Source organism: Ptychodera flava, chromosome 3 (assembly GCF_041260155.1).
Source record: "Ptychodera flava strain L36383 chromosome 3, AS_Pfla_20210202, whole genome shotgun sequence".
NCBI lineage: Eukaryota > Metazoa > Hemichordata > Enteropneusta > Ptychoderidae > Ptychodera > Ptychodera flava.
The window spans coordinates 40,111,646-40,131,242 of NC_091930.1; the positions used below are offsets into that span (position 1 = coordinate 40,111,646).

A 19,597-nucleotide genomic window follows, 5' to 3' on the forward strand; every position below is an offset into this window, starting at 1 on the left:
TGCATAAACTTGGTATGAAAATTTAGCTTTAAGGTAGCACGCACCTCGGGACAGAAATTCTGGCCTTCAAGTTTTATCAATTCTCTTCTGAACTACCACTTGTGGGGGCTCATTTTAAAACTCTTGACGAAAGAAAAGTATTCACCGTCTTAGTTTTTCGAAAATCGAAAATTTTATTTTTTCCCCCATTGAGATAACGCAGGGATGGCGGCCATTTTGAATTTCAAATATCGAGAAATAGCAAGTAATTTGTCTCTCTAGTACCAAAGTTTGCACGGTGACCCCTGATTTTTATTCTTGCTTTGGTAAGAGAATGGTCAAACGTTTCATAGAGGAAAGTTTGAGCAAACGTTTAAGTATTTCACTTTCGATGTGCATATTACCTTAAAAGTCTTAATTTGAAAGATTTAGACGTCAAAACTAAGTAAGATGCACCTTTTGGCAGAGTATGCATACCTTAATGAGAGATGAGTCGGTGATATTAAATTTTTACTATTGAAGCTACAGAAGTTCATACTGTTTGAATTCGAATGACATATATTTAGCGGAGCTTAAACAAAGAGGAAAATGTTTGAAAGGTGTAAGAAAAACAGAGAGACTGACACAAGATGCTATCAAGTGTTTGGAGCGAGAAAATATTTCAGCAAAAAACACAAATGCGAACAATAACTTGCCTGCATCTGTTATTTTTGAGTACAGTCCCTCTAGAGTTCCAAAATCTCGTTTTGCTGTTGTTGCGATAGCATCGACCTTAAGTTTGGTGATGTCTCCGCAGACAACAACAATTCGTCGTCCGTCCTGCTGTCTCGTGTGTTCCAGCATGGTTTCAAAACGAGGCTCAGTGCCTTTCGGAGATGTCGGCAACTTCTTGTAACTTTCATCACTGGAGTGATATGTGCTTTCTTCAGCGACGTCAATTGCACATTTACAGTCAACTTCGATCAGTCTAAGATAACCACTGGTATCGTGGTCTTTGATGATTTGCTGCATGCCTGGACTATCAACATTGTGGCGACGTTTGGCAATTTTTTGCACCATGGTTTTCAGCTGGGGTAGCGCGTTGTCGACGTCATCTTTTACACCTAGTAATTTCACGCCTTTCTTCTCGCCGTAACGTTGCACCTGTATCGTCACCAACTGCCTTGTTGTCTGCTTGAATTTCAGGAACTCCTCCCTATCACATAGGAATCTTAGCCTGCCGGATTCCATTGGCTCGAACCACTCGGTCTCCACATTGGCCGATATATACCTTTGAATCTCGTCCTTGGCACTAATGACTGAGGAATTCTTACCGACAAGAACGACATCACCATGTCTTGTGACGTCTACACTGAGACATTCATAGTCTTTCTCTAATCTGCGGATGATCTCTGAACACTTTCTCGACTTCACTACTGGCACTGCTTTATCTTTACACTCTAATCTACGCTCTGTTATCTCTTCTTCTATGAATCGTTTGGCACGATCTATCGTTTCTGCATTTATGCCAGAACATTTAAAATCTCCATCGTCCACGAAATAACATGCTTGTATTTGACGGACCCGGAAATATTCGCCGACTGCCGATTCTCCTTTTGGTGATTGTAAAAAATCCGTGATAGTTTGGGAAAGTGGTCTTGCTTTTCGAGCCACAGGAAGGTTTCGTAGATGCTTGTATGTCAACACTGTAACGTCCTTTACGTCTTCTTGTGTTCCTTTAAGGTCCACAGCAGGAGTATACTGTCCATAGGACACAACCAAATGTGGAAACGACTGCTTAACTTTATCTGCGAAGTTTGACATTTTTAGTTGCCTCATCTCGGCGTCACTTAGAGAAATGCTATGCACATCTGCTATTGGCGCTCTTTCTTTTGTTTTCCGCAATGCGTCTTGAAATGATCCTGCTGGAGTATGGCCAGTCGAGTCAACATTTTTCCGCTGAAAAATCAAAGTGAATAGGAGTTCACGGATTTTCCAAAAATGATCAGACGCTTTTTACCGAATTCATAGCCAGTTAGTCAGTTTATTCAATGCTTGGTGGTAGAGTTTTTTCAATTTAACTTATATAATGTGAAACTGTGAGCGCTGCTAGGGGACGGCCAGAATATTTTCCTGGGTAACTTTTCGTGTTCTTCAGTTGTAGACATCACATAAACCACCATCACATTATAGTAAGAAATATCACAAACAAAGATATCTCCCCAGTCAGTCAAATGTATCATTCAAAAGGGGCACTGAGCTAAAATTGTGTTTTCATATTTTCAAAACCAGTCCATAATTTGTCTAAGCATGGGAGACATGCTAGTTTTCACTGATGAATCACCGAGAGTATAGATCATTGTAATGGTGTATAGGATATCATCAAAACTGTGAATTATCCTTCAAAATGAAACGATTTCACTCACCATTGACCTATAGACCTTTAGAACGACTTGCAAGTTAACTAAAATCAGATTGAGACATTCACTTTGCATGTACATTTTACCTAAGTTGGTGCTTACGTTGCCTCTCTACATCTGACCAATCACAATTGAATATTACGTAAAATTCTTGCGCACTCTCCACATCTACCAAGTAATCGGGAAGCGCTTAAATTCAAGCATCAACTGTTATTCTGACTGTGACCAATGATGGATATTGCACGCTGTTAACTTTAAATAAAGATACAACTGCGCTCAAGCTTATTCGAATTTTTACTTTTCAAAATGTAAAAGAATAAGATCATTATACATCATGATTAAAGCACATCGACCGAAATAAATTTAATTGCCCAGGTAGTGTTCCTATCAAATTCGTCTGGCGAGAGCCCGAGTCTTTAAAACGTGTTCGAATTGGATGTTCGAAAACGAGTAGTAAACCCGATCTTCAATAGCCGATTGCAAGACATGTAATGCGAAGACATCTCACGGGGTAAGCACAAAACAGCACAGGCGGACTTATGAGTCAATCACTTTACAAAATCGAACGACATCAAGCACCGAATTGATCATCAAAGAATTAAATAGCTTGAACTTATAAATAGCAAAGGGATGCACATGATTCGGCGAGAGCAGTTCTGACTGATACAGCAAATGACGATGCAGAGTAATGCATACCGCAATTTCAGCGATACCAATCCCTCCAACCACCTAAAAAGACTTTTGCAAAGCTTCCTCCCTCCTTCCTTCATACATCTTTGCACACAGCGAATTTCCCTATCGTTTTCAGCCAGATTCCTTCCTTCATACATCTTTGTACACAGTGATTTTTTTTCATCGCTTCTGCTCAGAGAATTACGACCCCAGCGTAACGGTAATCAAACACAATCGTGTTGTTAACATAGCCCACGAGAGATTCCACTACTATGGTGCACTACAAATTTGTCCTTTCTTTAAATTTTAAGGTTGCTTAAAGCAAACATCTTTCGCAGAATTAGTCTGCATTTGGTGATACACGCTCACGACCTAATATGCCATAATAAACCTAAAATAATCCTTTGTGGTTAGCTACGCTGTTATTCAAACAAACACCATGAGACAACTACTTTGCGCAGCATTGTATTTTCCACTCAATTAAACAGATAGACCAAATTACATGTACAGCTGTAAAGAAAACATGATAGTGGAATTCAAAGATCACAAAGTTAACCACCTATCGCGTCTAAAATCTTACTTATTAACCTCCGCAGATTCCCCTATTACACTATTCAGGACTTCGACGGCTTGTCCTCAGCCCGGATGAAAGGTTGAGATGTCCAATGAACGCAAATTGGTATATCAACTTACACCAGAGAATGGTAAACCTCGCATCTTTTACAATTCGAAATTGAAAATGGTAATTAACGGCGCAGGATTGTTTCTTGGCACTCAGCGAAAAATAAAACTGTAGAAATGCATAGGTTAACTAGACATTAACAATAAATGAACTCGTATCAAGTGATATTTTAGTATCAAGATAAATCAGCCAATATATGGATGAAGGGGAATCGTAAACTACCTTGCCACTTTTCTAATAATTAGAAAAGACTCGAATGTTAAAATAATGACGAGGAAAGTGCTATGTTGTAAACCGGGAGAAATAGGAAGAATATTAAGTAGATGCAACCTACCTCCCCTTCATTTGGTGTCATCTTGTAATGACTGCGAGGTCTAGAGAGTTCACGCACATCACAAGTACAATGCCCCTCGTCACCAAAATATATATTTTGTGACCGTTTATTTAGCACAGTCTTGACAGCATCGGAAGCTTAAAACAAAATGATAAAATATGTCAGACAAAGCGCTCAACTGATCCCGATTTTCAAGCACTGTTAAGACGACTACAAGACAAAGAAAATTTAATTCCATTGCAGTTTATAATGGAAACTAGAACAGTTTTTTTACAATTATAGTACAATACTTAAAACAGAAAGCCTCAAGGTAGGGGCCGCCATACACACTACTTGTCTTTTTTATTATAAGTAGTAGGGGCGGGACTGAGTCTTGTGCAGTCCACTCTTTGCAGTATTGTATCCAATTTTAAACCTCCCATTTGATCAGCTATCATGAGCTTGACTGACTCTCTTGGTCGGGACTAACTCTGTGTAGCGTGACCAACTCGCTTCAGAATGACCAATTCTTTTCCGCACTCTGATGCCAATACTTTTCTGTTTTACTAGAGTGCCAAAATCGTTAGGACAACCCCCAATTTCGACAAGCATTGGTGTAGTAGGCCTCCTCCTTAGAAAATGAGACTCATTTCCCCGATAACCTGCAAAATAGGATATCATGGCGTACATATTGTCGAAACTTCGAACCAGAGAAAGGTTGACCAAAGATATATAACAGCCTATATGTGGTCGAAACTACTTACAATCGATCGGTTGGCCAGAAATATCTCGGCCTACTCTCTCACCCCTTGACAGGTATCGGAATATGGCTACTTTCACCGCGATGGGCCTGCTGAGCCAAAAAGCAATCGGCCTCCAACTCCTCCCGGAGAATGTTTACGAGACCAACCTGGTGCCCGACATCACAAGGGTCGACTATCTGGCAGGCCTTTGGGGCATACCGATCTGCGTCCCTTTCGTCGACGATGTGTACGTCTTTAGCTACCTGCACCAAGACGATTGCATGTTCCACAGGGGTGGGACTCCTATGCACGACCTGGGAAGCTAGATCTGTGACTCGCATTGTCGTACGACTAGCCACTGCTGCACGAGAGGCCTGGGACGTCTCCCACATCCCAATATCCATCGTCCTCATCCTTACCTTGCAGAAGAAGAACGCCCCAAATCCACAATCCTGGAGACCATCTTACAGATCGGAGCAGGTGCTGGTGACCAGGCCCTCCCCTCACCATTGAGAAGAATTTTTGGACCCTTGACAGGACTACGCTCATGCACTACTTATATGCGAGAACAAGAATTTCCAAGAACAAGATGCTCGATCCCCTGTCTGTGTACTGTGTAGCGCGCCTGCGATCCTGGACAACACAGCTAGTGTTGGAGGCCACGTCTTCATGTGGGCCCATAGAAATGACTTGGACTGGACGGCTCGCACTAAGCTCTACAAAATAATCGTGTCATACATTGAAGCAGTTGAGGTCCGCAAATCCTTCAATGACCACCTTGCACACTATGTCAATTACCCTAGCAGGTGACTTGGCCACCAAGATGTGCAGGCAAGGTGTCCCCGCATGCATGCAACAAATGGGACTTCCGATAGACACCCCACCAGAGGTCGTGCTGAATCAAATACAAGATGACTTTTATATCTCGTGTATACAGTTTCCTGGAAAATATTGTTCAGAAATCTTTGCACTACAGCAGTCTTGGAACATGAAAAAATATACTAAGTCCGAAAATATGTTCATATTAAAAAGGAATGCAGCGGTTAATTGCTACTTGGAAACACGCCCTTTTAGACGAGTTTCAGTCGAATCGCCATAATTTCTGATGGACTTCAGCTGCATTGCATTGTGGCATAACAGGCGCTGCCTGATTTGACGTCACACTGTCTATTGAATCATGCGACTTTGAATCAAACGATTTATCCCGTTTCTGTAAACCGTCGTTGAATATTTGATTTGTTATCATACATATTCATGGACTTGAAAAGTTCAATTTCCTGCATTAATGGTCAGTCACTTGCTTGTAGAATATAGGTTTGTCAAACGTTTGGCGAGCGAGGTACAGTATTACGATATGCAATATGAGTGACTATGTTCTCACCTTGCTCTCCAGTAAAGTACACCTCATAGGCAGAATCCTCCCTGTCTGACTCCCTAACTTCATCTACATCGGCTCCACCAGAGACTGCTCCCCTTTGAAAGTGTATCGTCAGCTTCAACCTAGCCACAGAACTCGCAATGGAACGTGGTACACCAGTCACAAGCACAGCGTTTACTTCGCTTTGGTATGCCATGGTCCAGACTTCTGTAGATTAGAATTACGTCGTAAGGCAATAACAGGGTACTGCACCCATCAATATGATACAGGCATAAGAGACATTATAAAACAAGTCAACGTGTCTTACTGTTTCTTTATCAATGTGACAAAGTAAAAAATAGCACGGCCGTTACGTTTAAAATCATCAAAAAGTTTTTTGGATAGTATTCAAGCGATAAACATGTCATTATTTTAATTTGGGCATTCAGCGTAGTGGAGTGACAAACATATCTCATAATTATCTACAAAGCTTGCTAGCTCCCTCCAACTTTGCTGTTTGACTGTAACGGCAAAGATTGACCTCATTCCCATAAATCATGAGACATGGAGAAAGATTGCTTACCGTGTACCTTACTATCAAAAATGGCGGGAGATCAATGCTGATTGCCATTTCACGGACGTTTGATTTTTTTCCTGTGTATTTCCATGTCTTAGATCGATTACTCCAAGGCAATCAGGCCAAAAAAATAAATTGTGCTGTTCAGATAACATGGTTTTCAAAAATAGGGTAGGTAGGCAGGTCGGCAGGGATTTTTTTTCCAAAATATTTGTTTAAATAAACATTTTCAGGGGTTTAGGGTGATCAAACACTGTACACAACATTGCCAGAAAAACGTAGCATACATATTAAGGAATTAATCAAATACCTGGTAATAAACATGTGATTTTATGTGTTTTTTTTTCTTTCTTTTTTACTTCAGTGTTTACTGAACTCTAACAGTTTAGGGTAAGTAGGCAAAAAATAGGGTAGGTCGGGTTATCGGAACAGCATATATTTATTTCCTTTGGCCTCGCTGTAAATGTAAATAGAGACAGCCTGGACCCTGAGTTATGATTTGTAACGCAACAGCTCTGAGTCGCATTCTCTGAGCAATACAAAAATGTAAATATGTAGTGTGTCTTTGGATAAATTGTTGAAAACAAATTGTAAAAATGATAATTTTGCTAATTGTACACCCTGGTTAAAAGTATCTGTGCATGTCGAGCAACGAAACTCAAAAGTCAATTGACAACCCCCGTCCTTGGGTCAGTAGTTAGCTCCGTGTGAATGTAACCTTCTCCATAGCAACTTCTGCTTTATCGATGATAAGCTTATCACATTGTTGCTCTGGAGTTTTAGGCGCTTTACGCCATAGAATCATTTTCTGAAAAGTTTTCCTTTTGAGCAGATTCTGTTGAACGAAAAAAGCGACTTTTTCCAACTTTGCTTACTCATGTTCTTGTCTTCTTTGCTTTGTACACAATTCGTTCATCCAAGCATTCCTTATTTCCCCCTTGCCATCACTACATAGGGACGTTCTGCTGGCCGGGGTGTTATGTAAATGTGTAAATGCTACTGCAATACCGAAGTCGTCGTTAAATACGACCTTACAATCAGACCCTCCTCAGGCTTGTTAGTCATCTAACCAACCGGAAACAAGACCGACAGCGAGTAAATAGATCCCAAGGGGCCACAACTAACTCAACAACTGGTAGTGATCATAGCAACTTTTGATTTGTTACTATGTACGTGCTAGCATTAACCTTTTGATCCGTAGATGTAATAGCAAAATCACCGCCTTGTCCAAACCGACCCCTGTCATGCCATGTCGCGGAATCTACATTAACCGGGTCGGCGACAACTTACCGGATTTCATCTGTATTCGCGCGGATAAAACTGATAGTGACTTCACACCTATTTTGTCCAAGTGGCGCAATACCAACGGTGTAACCCAGCCAAATGTACATATGTATGTTCAATGAATTCACGAAAGAAATGCAACAATCAAGCTCTGGATAAACGTCACATCAATTTAAAATCCAGGTTCCTATTGATGAAAACGTGACGGGAGGCATGACCAAGCGACTTAAAGTGGAAGACTAAATTTTTGCTGACTATCGTTATGGAATCTTTCAACCATCCTCATTCAAAATCAAGAAAAAAAATGGGGTCACCTTGTAAATATTGGTACTAGATAAAGAAATTACCCCTGATTTGATCTTTGAAATAACCAGATATCAACTGAATATGCTCACGTGTTTTACAACAGGTTCATGAGCAATGAGATATATGTTATCACTATATGTAGCAGTTTTTTCAACTTCGCACACTACTCTCAGAGTTTAATCACTAATTACAAAACTTTATTTAATATGTAAATGAGCTGTTCATTAACTTGACACTGCTCAAAGCTTTATGGGACACTTAGATATCCATCATATCAACATTTGAAGCACGTTTTCTTTAATTTAATGCTGTAATTTTAGAGTAATGTCACTAATTACAAGTACATATATATGCAAATAAACCCTAATTAACTTGACACTGTTCAATGATTCATAACACAATTAAATATTTATCAAATCAATATCTGTAGCACGTTTCACAAAATTTTGGTGCCGAAATTTCAGAGTTATATACCTATTTACAAAGTTTATTAAATATGCAAATGAACCCTTAATTAACTTTACACTACTAAATGCTGTACAAAACAGATCGATATCTGTCAGGTCAGTATATACAGCAGTTTTCATCACATTTGATGCAGTTATTTCGGAGTTACATGACTAATTATAAGACTTCATGAAATATGCAAATGAGCTAATTATTAACTTGACACTGCTCAATGCTTCTCAGTACAATTGGATATTTATCAGATTAACATCTGTAGCAAGTTTCATCAAATTTAACGCTGTAATTTTGGAGTAATATCATTAATTACAAAGTTCATTAAATATGCAAATGAACCCTTAATTAACTTCACACAACTAAATGCTCTACACCACAATTAGATATCTGTCGGATCAGTATCTGCAGCAGATTTCATCACATTTGGTGCAGTTATTTTGGAGTTATATCATTAATTACAAAACTTCATAAAATATGCAAATGACCTATTTGTTAACTTGACACTGCCGAATACTTCTCAGTACAATTAGATATTTATCAAAACAATATCTGTACCAAATTTCACTGACTTGGGTGCCGTAATTTCAGAGTTATATACCTAATTACAAAGTTCATTAAATATGCAAATGAACCCTTAATTAATTTCACACTACTAAATGCTTTACACTACAGTTAGATATCAGTCGGATCAGTATCTGCAGCAGATTTCATCACATTTGGTGAAGTTATATCTGAGTTATATGACTAATTACAAACCTTCATAAAATATGCAAATGAGCTATTTATTAACTTGACACTGCCTAATGCTTCTAAGTATAATTAGATATATATCAGATCAATATTTGTTGCAAGTATCATCACGTTTGGTGCAGGAATTTTAGAGTTATCTCACTAATAACAAAAGTTCATTAAATATGCAAATGAGAAGATATTGACATGACAACACAGTATCATCATAATGTTCTTAGATTGTCATCTGTGAAAAGTTTCATGAAATTTTGTGCAGTATTTCTTGATGTATGTCTACACTGTCATTACCGTCTCCATAGGGAAACCATTGTACGGAAAAAATGATATTGCATAACTTCATTGATATGCAAGCCACACTATCCAAAATCTAATCAGTTCTTGCAAGTAGCATATGGTACCTGTGTACTAAATCTAACTTGAATCCGTTCAGGCGTTTTTGAGTTATCGTGTAACAGACAGACAGACAGACAGACAGACACACACACACACACACACACACACGGACAGACAGACATACATCGCTATGACATTAGCCCACGTGTTTACACACGTGAGCTAAAAATGGCCTCAATCCCTGCCACCTGTACGGAAAAGAAAATTCGATTTAAAAGAAAAACTAAGACGGTGACATATTTTCTTTCTCCAACAGCTTTAAAATGAACTCCAACAAGTTGTAGATCACTGAAGAATTTAAAAGTTTGAGAGTCTGAATATCTGTCCCCGAGGGCATCCTACCGTAAACGGTACAAATAAACACTTAGCATAACAGGGCATGCCCACGACCGAACATCAATTAGCGCAGTCCAGAAACTTGTATCTCCAAGTAACGAAACAATACACAAACGATAGAATGGATAATTAGTCGCCACGGACACCGTCCGGGGGGACTTATAGGTTTGGTCATGTCCGTCCGTGCGTGCGTGCGTGCGTCCGTCTGTGCGTCCGTCCGTTCACGCAGATATCTCAGATACGCCAGGAGCGATTTCATTCAAACTTGGTACAAGGATTACTTCATATGTCATACAGATGCACGTCGATTTGTTTTGTGATACGATGCAATATGGCCGCCAGGCGGCCATTTTATTACGATTTTTTCATGTACAGAGCCATAACTCAGACATGTTTCAACCGATTTTATTCAAAGTTGGTACAAGGACATTGACCAATGTCATAGACATGCACGTCAATTTGGTTGTGATACGATCCAATATGGCCGCCAGGCGGCCATTTTATTACGATTTTTTCATGTACAGAGCCATAACTCAGGCATATCTCAACTGATTTTATTCAAAGTTGGTACAAGGACATTGACCTATGTCATACATATGCACGGTAATCTGTTTTGTGATACGATCCAATATGGCCGCCAGGCGGCCATTTTGTTATGATTTTTTCATGTACAGAGCCATAACTCAGACATGTTTCAACCGATTTTATTCAAAGTTGGTACAAGGACATTGACCAATGTCATAGACATGCACGTCAATTTGGTTTGTGATACGATCCAATATGGCCGCCAGGCGGCCATTTTGTTACGATTTTTTCATTTACAGAGCCATAACTCAGGCATATCTCAACCTATTTTATTCAAAGTTGGTACAAGGACATCGACCTATGTCATACATATGCACGTCGATTTGTTTTGTGATACGATCCAATATGGCCGCCAGGCGGCCATTTTATTACGATTTTTTCATGTACAGAGCCATAACTCAGGCATATCTCAACTGATTTTATTCAAAGTTGGTACAAGGACATTGACCTATGTAATACATATGCACGGTAATCTGTTTTGTGATACGATCCAATATGGCCGCCAGGCGGCCATTTTGTTATGATTTTTTCATGTACAGAGCCATAACTCAGACATGTTTCACCCGATTTTATTCAAAGTTGGTACAAGGACATTGACCAATGTCATAGACATGCACGTCAATTTGGTTTGTGATATGATCCAATATGGCTGCATGGCAGCCATTTTGTTACAATTTTTTCATGTCCTTAGCCAAAACTAGGGCACGTCTCAACTGATTTTATTCACCGATTTTATTCAAACTTAGTAAAAGGACATGAGACCAAATTCATGAAGAGGACTCTATCCTCTCTGAGGACTTGTAATCAAAGTACCCATTAACAAGTGGGGACTGTGTCATCTACGATGACTTGTTTATATCACAGTATGGTAATTTTCGGCGTATTTCTTTTGAACACTAGCTACATTCATCTCACTCGCCTGACCAACCAAATATTAATATGACCAACCAGAACGTTGTTACATAGTTACTTTTAAGCAGACCTGTCAAGTAGTACTGCGTTGCTCCCCAAAAATATCATTCTTTCACACCGTGGACTGACATGCATACGATTGTTCATACTGTTTGAGAGGACATTTTATCTTCTTCTGATAAAATTTGGAACATACGAGATCAGCGAATTTTAACGAAATGCTATTATTAGGGTAAAACCCATAGGGTAAAATAACAGAAGTAAGATTTTAAAAGCTGGTTGATTCTGTTCAATCGTCCGATAGCCCTCAGGCTGTTGATCAAAAAACTAGTTTCCGTCCTGGTTTTAAATATTGCTTCTCCAAAACAACAACCAGATTTGAGCCATTATGTAACGGATGCTGTAACTTTGAATGCAAGAAGCAATTTTTTGTGCGTAAAACGCGCTTATCGGACAAGTCAGAGGGACCCGTCTGTTATTCTCCGATATGTGTACCATATATACAAAAAGGAAAGAGAACACAATCTTCCAGCGAAACTGTTGAAATATATCATACTTTTTACAAACAGCTGTTGACCTCACACAATAAATCTAGTTAGTAAAAAACTAAACCAAGCGACCAATTTAAAATTGCAGATTAAAACATAAGTTTACTGGCTGGCAGGTGCGGTTTAATCATGTTAAATACTGAACAAATGTCAACACATTAGATACGTGCGTATGTTTTGTTGTCTTCCACATGTTTTTAGATAAATATTCAGATAAGTGTGGCATTCTTAACTCCCTATTTCACCTTAAGCTGGAAACTGTGAGGGTCTAATAAGTGTCTTGTTTCGTCCAGGATTGTTATTTTGATGATTTTCCAAACTGATTGATTTCGAAACTGTGGGCAACTGGCCTTACACAACTGTACTGTTAAATCTATCTTTCTCGCTGGGTCAGGTGCAGTAAATGGCCTATCGGTTGAGCAATATGGTTGACGGGCAGATTATTTGTTAGTCTTGATGTCAGAATACCTATTGTACATAACTAGGGTCAGCGGTCGCTCCATTATCGTCGAGTATGTCGGTCGAATGTGAAATTGATAAACAGTATCAAAGGTCCTAAACAACCTGGCGACGTCGGCACAGATCACTTTGAAATAATCATTTGAAATTTGGAGTATGTAGTTCACAGCTATGTACGACCGCTGATTATGGGTGACACAGAGGAACACACAATCACTTTCCATGCAAACATGGATTATGGCTTAATGTCGTGTTCATCCATGACAAGATTTACCTCATGGTGCATACATGTACGTGGCCATACATGTTATAGGTAGAAAGCGTGATGTGAAAATCTGCCAGTATGAAGAATTTACTTCATAATAACAAGAAAATGATACAAACAGGGTCAACTGTAAATATTGAAGCGGTTGATTAAAAGTTTGACACATCTATTTCAACGCAATTCACGGTAACAAATTACAGCAAATGGATGGCGATAAGTGCTCTGAAAATTTTGAAGAAAGATGGCATATACAGATTTTCACATTGTACTCCAAGCTACGGAAAGCTCTTGGTTGATTTAAGTTTACAACTATACTGTATGTTTTTAAAATAAAATGTTATTTTCTTCTCTTTGATGAACTCCAAAACTCATTACGAATATTCTATTAATTGCGAAGAAGCACAAAAACGTCAAAAGTGTCAAAATAGCAGTTCTTTGCTAATCATAACCTCGGGACATTTTTCCATATTGGTGAAATTTTCTCGACAGTTTGAACAGTTTAAGTGCCATCTTTGGTTGAAGTATATGTATTATATAATAGCGGAACTTTCTGACTGTAGGTTATTAAATGGTGATCGCAAATGACACCGTTGGCACTGATTAATTCAAAGAATCCATTGGTATATATTCACATACTTTTCAAACACAAAACAAAACGAAACAAAACAAAACAAAACAAACAAAACATAAAAATAAATAACAGTAGTCATGAGTAAATACAGAAGTCAAGGTGCCTTATATTTTTAATTTGGCGGAAGTCAATTAGATGCTACAAAAAGTCACTAAGGAACAGAAGCATGACTGAAACGATTGGCAATAAGGATAGTAGACGAGGTGAATGACCAGATGTTAAATGTTAACTGTTTTGACACAGATGACGCCCTATGGAATAACACATTTCTTTGGAAATATTGATCTGATAGATTTTTTTCAAATACTATTATATCCATCTTATCCATTTTATCTATTTCAATAGTCTTTCATTTCTTCCCTGACATGCTTTGCTGAAATCTATCAAACATAATCAAATTTAAGACTTCATTACTCTATCAAAGTTGCTCAGAAATCAGAAATGTGTGGGTTATTTCCATAGGGATTGGCGGTCCCTCAGACTAAAATGTGAACAAGGACATGTGGGACGAAATTTTGTCGTGGAATTTACATTTTTTCCACAGCCTACAGCAGCCCAAATACTCAGCCTGTTCAAACCAATCAAGCACTCGTTCTGGCTGTGAACCTTCAATTCGAAGCTCTTTCAAGGATTTGTCCTCGCAATGCCGAGATTAATAGAATCTCACACCCCCAAGGACCTGGGATCAGATTTCTCACACGAGTTGGGGATATTTTGTCTCACACGAGCCGCAGGCTCGTGTGAGACAAATATACCCAATGATATTGGACACGTACAACATTATCCAAAATCGTGACAACTCGGTCGTCTGCCACTGTACTCTGACCTGCTTACTTGTAGTTCAAGTCCGTGTGTTACTCGTCGTGCCATTTGATAACATTTTGCGCGTGGAACGAAACAGACTGTTTATCATCCAATCAGAGCCCGTGTAATATTTACTGCAGAGTGTGGGACGATTTCTGAGAGTGTGGGATCGATTTTTCCCACACCGTCGATCCCGCACTCCCAGCGACCAGGAATGTGAGAAAATAAGTGAACACTGACTTAAATGCGGCCTTTCCTAGGCTGAGTTCCTTTATAGATACCTCCTAGTATACAGAGTATTCAATGTCCATCGAAGCTTGCTAACTCAAGCAAACTTTGCTGTTCAACTGAACAGCAACCGCACAGATTTACCTCATTGCCGTAAAATGGGAGACATCAAAAGGGCGTCAGCCTTGTACTTCATCACAAGCGACTATGACCCGTGTCTTCTATGACACGATCTATCGATTGCTGGAGGTCACTACTGATCGCCGTTCCTCTGACGTTCGCTCTTCCCAGTGTATGCCTATGCTTTCCAACAGTTACACCGAGACAACAAGTAAAAGAAGATGACAATGATTTTCGGTCTATTTATTTCTGTTTAGGCCGACAACTTGGATCGACTGTTATGACCGTTCGCGTGCGGAACATCAAAATTACAATGCAGCAGCATCAAAACCTGTTCATTGAGCAAGACAAAATGTAAATATGTCGTGTGTCTTTTGATAAATCGATCAATGTAAGTTTGTAATAACAATCAATTTATTTGATTTCGGTGTAATATTTATTTTTTCGTGTCGAACGACGAAAATCCAAAGTCAAACAACATTAACCGTCCTAGGGTAAGGGGCTATTATTTTTGTCAATGCAACATTTTTCCTTTACTCAGCAACCTCTGTTTTATCGATGGCTTGTTATATCACACTGTCATTCTGATTATTTTCAGACATACCAGCGTGCTCACGTTTTTGTCTTCGTTGCTCGTCCCTCCTCGCATTTCATTTTTTTACCTAATACCGTCACTATATCAGGACGTTCTGCTTGCCGGGTTGTGTGAATATGTACATGTGAGTGTGATCTCACCATCAGAACCCTCCTTGCGCGTCGTCGAACCAACCAGAAACCAACAACATTATGATGAATATAACCCCTGACGTTAGATCAAAAGGGCTACTAGAAATTCAACAAATGGTAGTCACCTGGTACGTGCCAGCATTAACCTTTCAATCCGTAGACTTTTGGTATTTTTAATTGTAGCTATGGTAAATTCCACAGTTTTTTATTTAACTCGATTTGTTCGTCTTAATCTTGCAACTTTTGTTCCTCTTGTTTGTCACTCGTTTGTTATTTACTTGTTTTCTGGCTGTAAGCTTATGTTTGTTCTGTATTTTTATTTGTTTATCTTTTTTTGCTGGAACTGTAATTGGGCGCAAGCTCGTTGTTCCCAGTAAAAATTAAACAAAAAATTAAAAATTAAACAATAGATCCGTAGATATAACAGCAAAATCACCTCCTTGTCCAATTCGATGACTGTCATCCGATGTCACGGAATGTGTGTTTCCTTATCAGCCACCGAGTCCACAACAACCTCCCGATTTGATCTGTATTCGCGCGGATGAGACTGGTTGTGACTTGATACCTATTCTGTTTTGGTGGCCCAAAACCAACGGTGAAACTCTGCCCAATATTGGTGCAACGGATTCTCGAAAGAAATAACGGGAAAGGGGATAATCGAACTTTTGATTCAGGCAACGTCAGTTGAAAAGTTACTAACAGTGCACAGTACTGTAAATTTCCCATAATTCATTACGATTTGTATCCTCTGAGATTCCCCAGAGAAGTCTACCAGGTCTCCCATGTGTAGACAAATTCATAGACTAGTTGTAAAATTCTGAAAACGTACTTTTAAGGACACCATTCTTCTCAATTCTCATTTTAAATGATTTGGAAAATTGTGCAAGATTGAGAGAGGAGATAGCATTTTTGTAAAATTTTCCGATGATTGTGTCTTCAGCCATACAGAATAATGTGATGGAAAGTAGGGAGACCAGTTGCAGGGGACTTTTTGTTTTTGAAACAAAAGGATATTGATTTTTTCCAATGGAAATGACAAAAGAAATTTGCATTCTAAGTCTTCTCAGAGAACGACCCCTTCAGTCCGTCATAACTTGCTGCCTAAAAAGCATGGCATTTGTAGTACCTACAGAACATGACTTCCATGGTTGTTTAATGGTTATTTTGAAACTTTTGCTGAAATATCTAAACGTACTTTTACTGGATATTATTTAACAATTATTCTGATGCTGGATATTAGTGCTTAGATGCAGAACTGAAAAAGTTTTTAGAAAAGTAACGTTCATGGATACAAATCAAAGAGAATTGTGGGTAATTTATTGTACTGTGCAATGGTCGACAGAAAATCTGATATCAACAACTATGACGTGAAATCTAAAGCGCTTCCACTACGGAAGCGTATTCGTGCCATTTTTTGAAAGAAAAAAAATTAAAAATCTCGTAATTACGAGTTTTTGATTCTCGTAATTACGAGTTTTTGGTTCTCGTAATTACGAGTTTTTGATTCTCGTAATTACGAGTTTTTGATTCTCGTAATTACGAGTTTTCAATTCTCGTAATTACGAGAATACAAAATCGCGATTCTCGTAACTATAAGCCCTGATTCTCTTAGTTATCAGACAATCCTTAACAACTCAGTCCTTATATAGTCTTGAGCTTTTGTTTCTCATACATATTGTTGCTTATTGTTCAACGAGAATATGGTGTTTTCAATATGGTGTTTTCAATATGGTATTACCTTGATTTATAAGGTTTAGTAAGCAATTATAATTCACTCGTAGATGAATAGATAAATGAACGAACTTTGGACTGTTGCATGGCTACAATTGTAGATATTCAGTATGTTATCCATTACATTAAAAGTCAAGCATAATAGCGCGTAGATTTTGTATGGCTGGATAAACAACAATCCGTTTCTTTGCATCGCTTCCTCCTAATGTAAAAGAATAGTACACAAACATTGATTATGATCTAGATGTCATTGAATGACCGAATTGAAGTGCAACTCATTTCAAGAACCCAAGAAATGATTGAAAATGGCAAATAAAAGCGAATAGATGTTTATTTTTATCACAGGTGTTATCAAGTAGAAGTGGAAAGGAAATCTCAAAATAGACGACGAGTTGAAATAACGCAGTGAAAGTTAAATTTTCATATGATTCAATAAACATTGAAATTACAAAATCATCATTATGCAAACATTCTTGCAATTTGAAAACCTCATAATTTTGAGATTTTAGAAATTTGCGACTACTTGACTGTAGTTTTGACCATGTATTCATTTATTCGCAATGACAATAACGGACTATAGATTCTCATTACAAGATAATTCTCGTAATTACGACTTTTTAATCCTCGTAATTACGAGTTTTTGATTCTCGTAATTACGAGTTTTTGATTCTCGTAATTACGAGTTTTCAATTCTCGTAATTACGAGTTTTTAATTCTCGTAATTACGAGTTTTTGATTCTCGTAATTACGAGTTTTGATTCTCGTAATTACGAGAATTAAAATCTCGTAATTACGAGTTTTAATTCTCGTAATAACGAGTTTTAAAATCTCGTAATTACGAGTTTTTGATTCTCGTAATTACGAGTTTTTGATTCTCGTAATTACGAGTTTTTAATTCTCGTAATTACGAGTTTTTGATTCTCGTAATTACGACTTTTTGATTCTCTTTATTACGAATTTTAAAATCTCGTAATTACGAGTTTTTGATTCTCGTAATTACGAGGTTTTGATTTTCGTAATTACGAGTTTTTGATTCTCGTAATTACAAGATTTCAATTCTCGTGATTATTAGTTTCTGACTCTCTTAATTATGAGCATTGATTCTCCTACATATTATGAGACTTAAACTCTAATGACTCGTAGTCTTTCTATGGTGTTTGTGCTCTTTAGTGTGAACCTATAAATTGCTTATACATATTGCTATTGATCATAATTCAACGAATACAACCGTTAACGTGAATCTTGACTTCATCAGGTGTAGTGAGCAAGTATAGTAAAATCGTTAATGAATAAAAGAATGAATAAACTTTTGGGTTGTTACATGGCTTACAATTGTAGATATTCAGTAACTTATCCATCAGATCAAAATCCACGCCAAGCACATGCCAAGCATGGCCTATAGATTTTGTCTGTCCGGATATGCAATACATTCAGAGCTAGAGTTAAAGATGCATAAGTATGCTATTATGCCAATACTTCAGTCCTATAAACACCTATATTTGGGTCTTCCCCGACAAGCTTAAATATCTCCGCTCTCAGGAGATAACACCGATACTACATGTGCCTGCCAAAGTGATGTTAACTTTTTACATTTAGCACAGACCGTCAGCCTTTTCATGTTGTGTCTGCACTAGAAATCATGATGAGAAACCAGCATCTTCTGAAATATTTGAACTATCCTACTGTATGATTTCTATGTATCTGTCCGACATCCCCCTTCATATATGAAAAACATATCTTAAAGAGCAGTAGACCTCAACAAGGTTTGAAAGATTTCAAAGCTTCATTGCTCGCAAAATAATCTAAGTATGCACAGAGACAGATAAAGAAAAGTATGTGATGATGAGTGTCCTTGCATTGTTTCCTCTCAACATAAAATAACGAATGTTAAAATAACGAATGTTATGTATTTGATGACCTAATTGAAATTTATATTAAATCCCTTTCAAACACATAAATGGCAAATAAAATGGGAATAAAAGCAAAAAGGTGTTGATGAAGTGATGATGTTTAAATAGAAATGAAAAGGACATTATGAAATAACACAATGAAAAGTAAATTTTCACTTGACTGGTGATATTACGACATGTTCATTACGCTCACATGCTGGCCTTTTTGATAACTACACAATTTTAAAATTTTAGATATATCCAATCAGCCTACTCGACAAAAACTTTTGATCATAAATATTCAATCATAACGACAATTACAGATTTTACATTTTCCTGAAAGGATAATTATAAAATATGTTTCAATATCCATATTCACGAGTTTTTGATTCTCATGATTACAAGTATTAAATTCTCGTAATTAAGAGTTTTTGATTCTCGTAATT

General features: G+C 37.9%; 1 protein-coding gene across 1 annotated transcript in view; it reads right to left on the reverse strand.

Annotated features, from left to right (window-relative positions):
* Positions 1 to 479: 479 nt before the first annotated feature.
* The window catches only part of LOC139130006 (uncharacterized), a 32,654-nt gene continuing 13,536 nt past the window's right edge, over positions 480 to 19,597 (reverse strand). The window contains exons 2-4 of the mRNA XM_070695722.1: positions 6,170 to 6,373; positions 4,067 to 4,203; positions 480 to 1,917 (exon numbers count right to left, since the gene is read on the reverse strand). Coding sequence (XP_070551823.1) covers positions 502 to 1,917; positions 4,067 to 4,203; positions 6,170 to 6,362 — 1,746 coding nt within the window. The 5' untranslated portion in view covers positions 6,363 to 6,373 and the 3' untranslated portion in view covers positions 480 to 501. The remainder of the gene's footprint in view (positions 1,918 to 4,066; positions 4,204 to 6,169; positions 6,374 to 19,597) is intronic.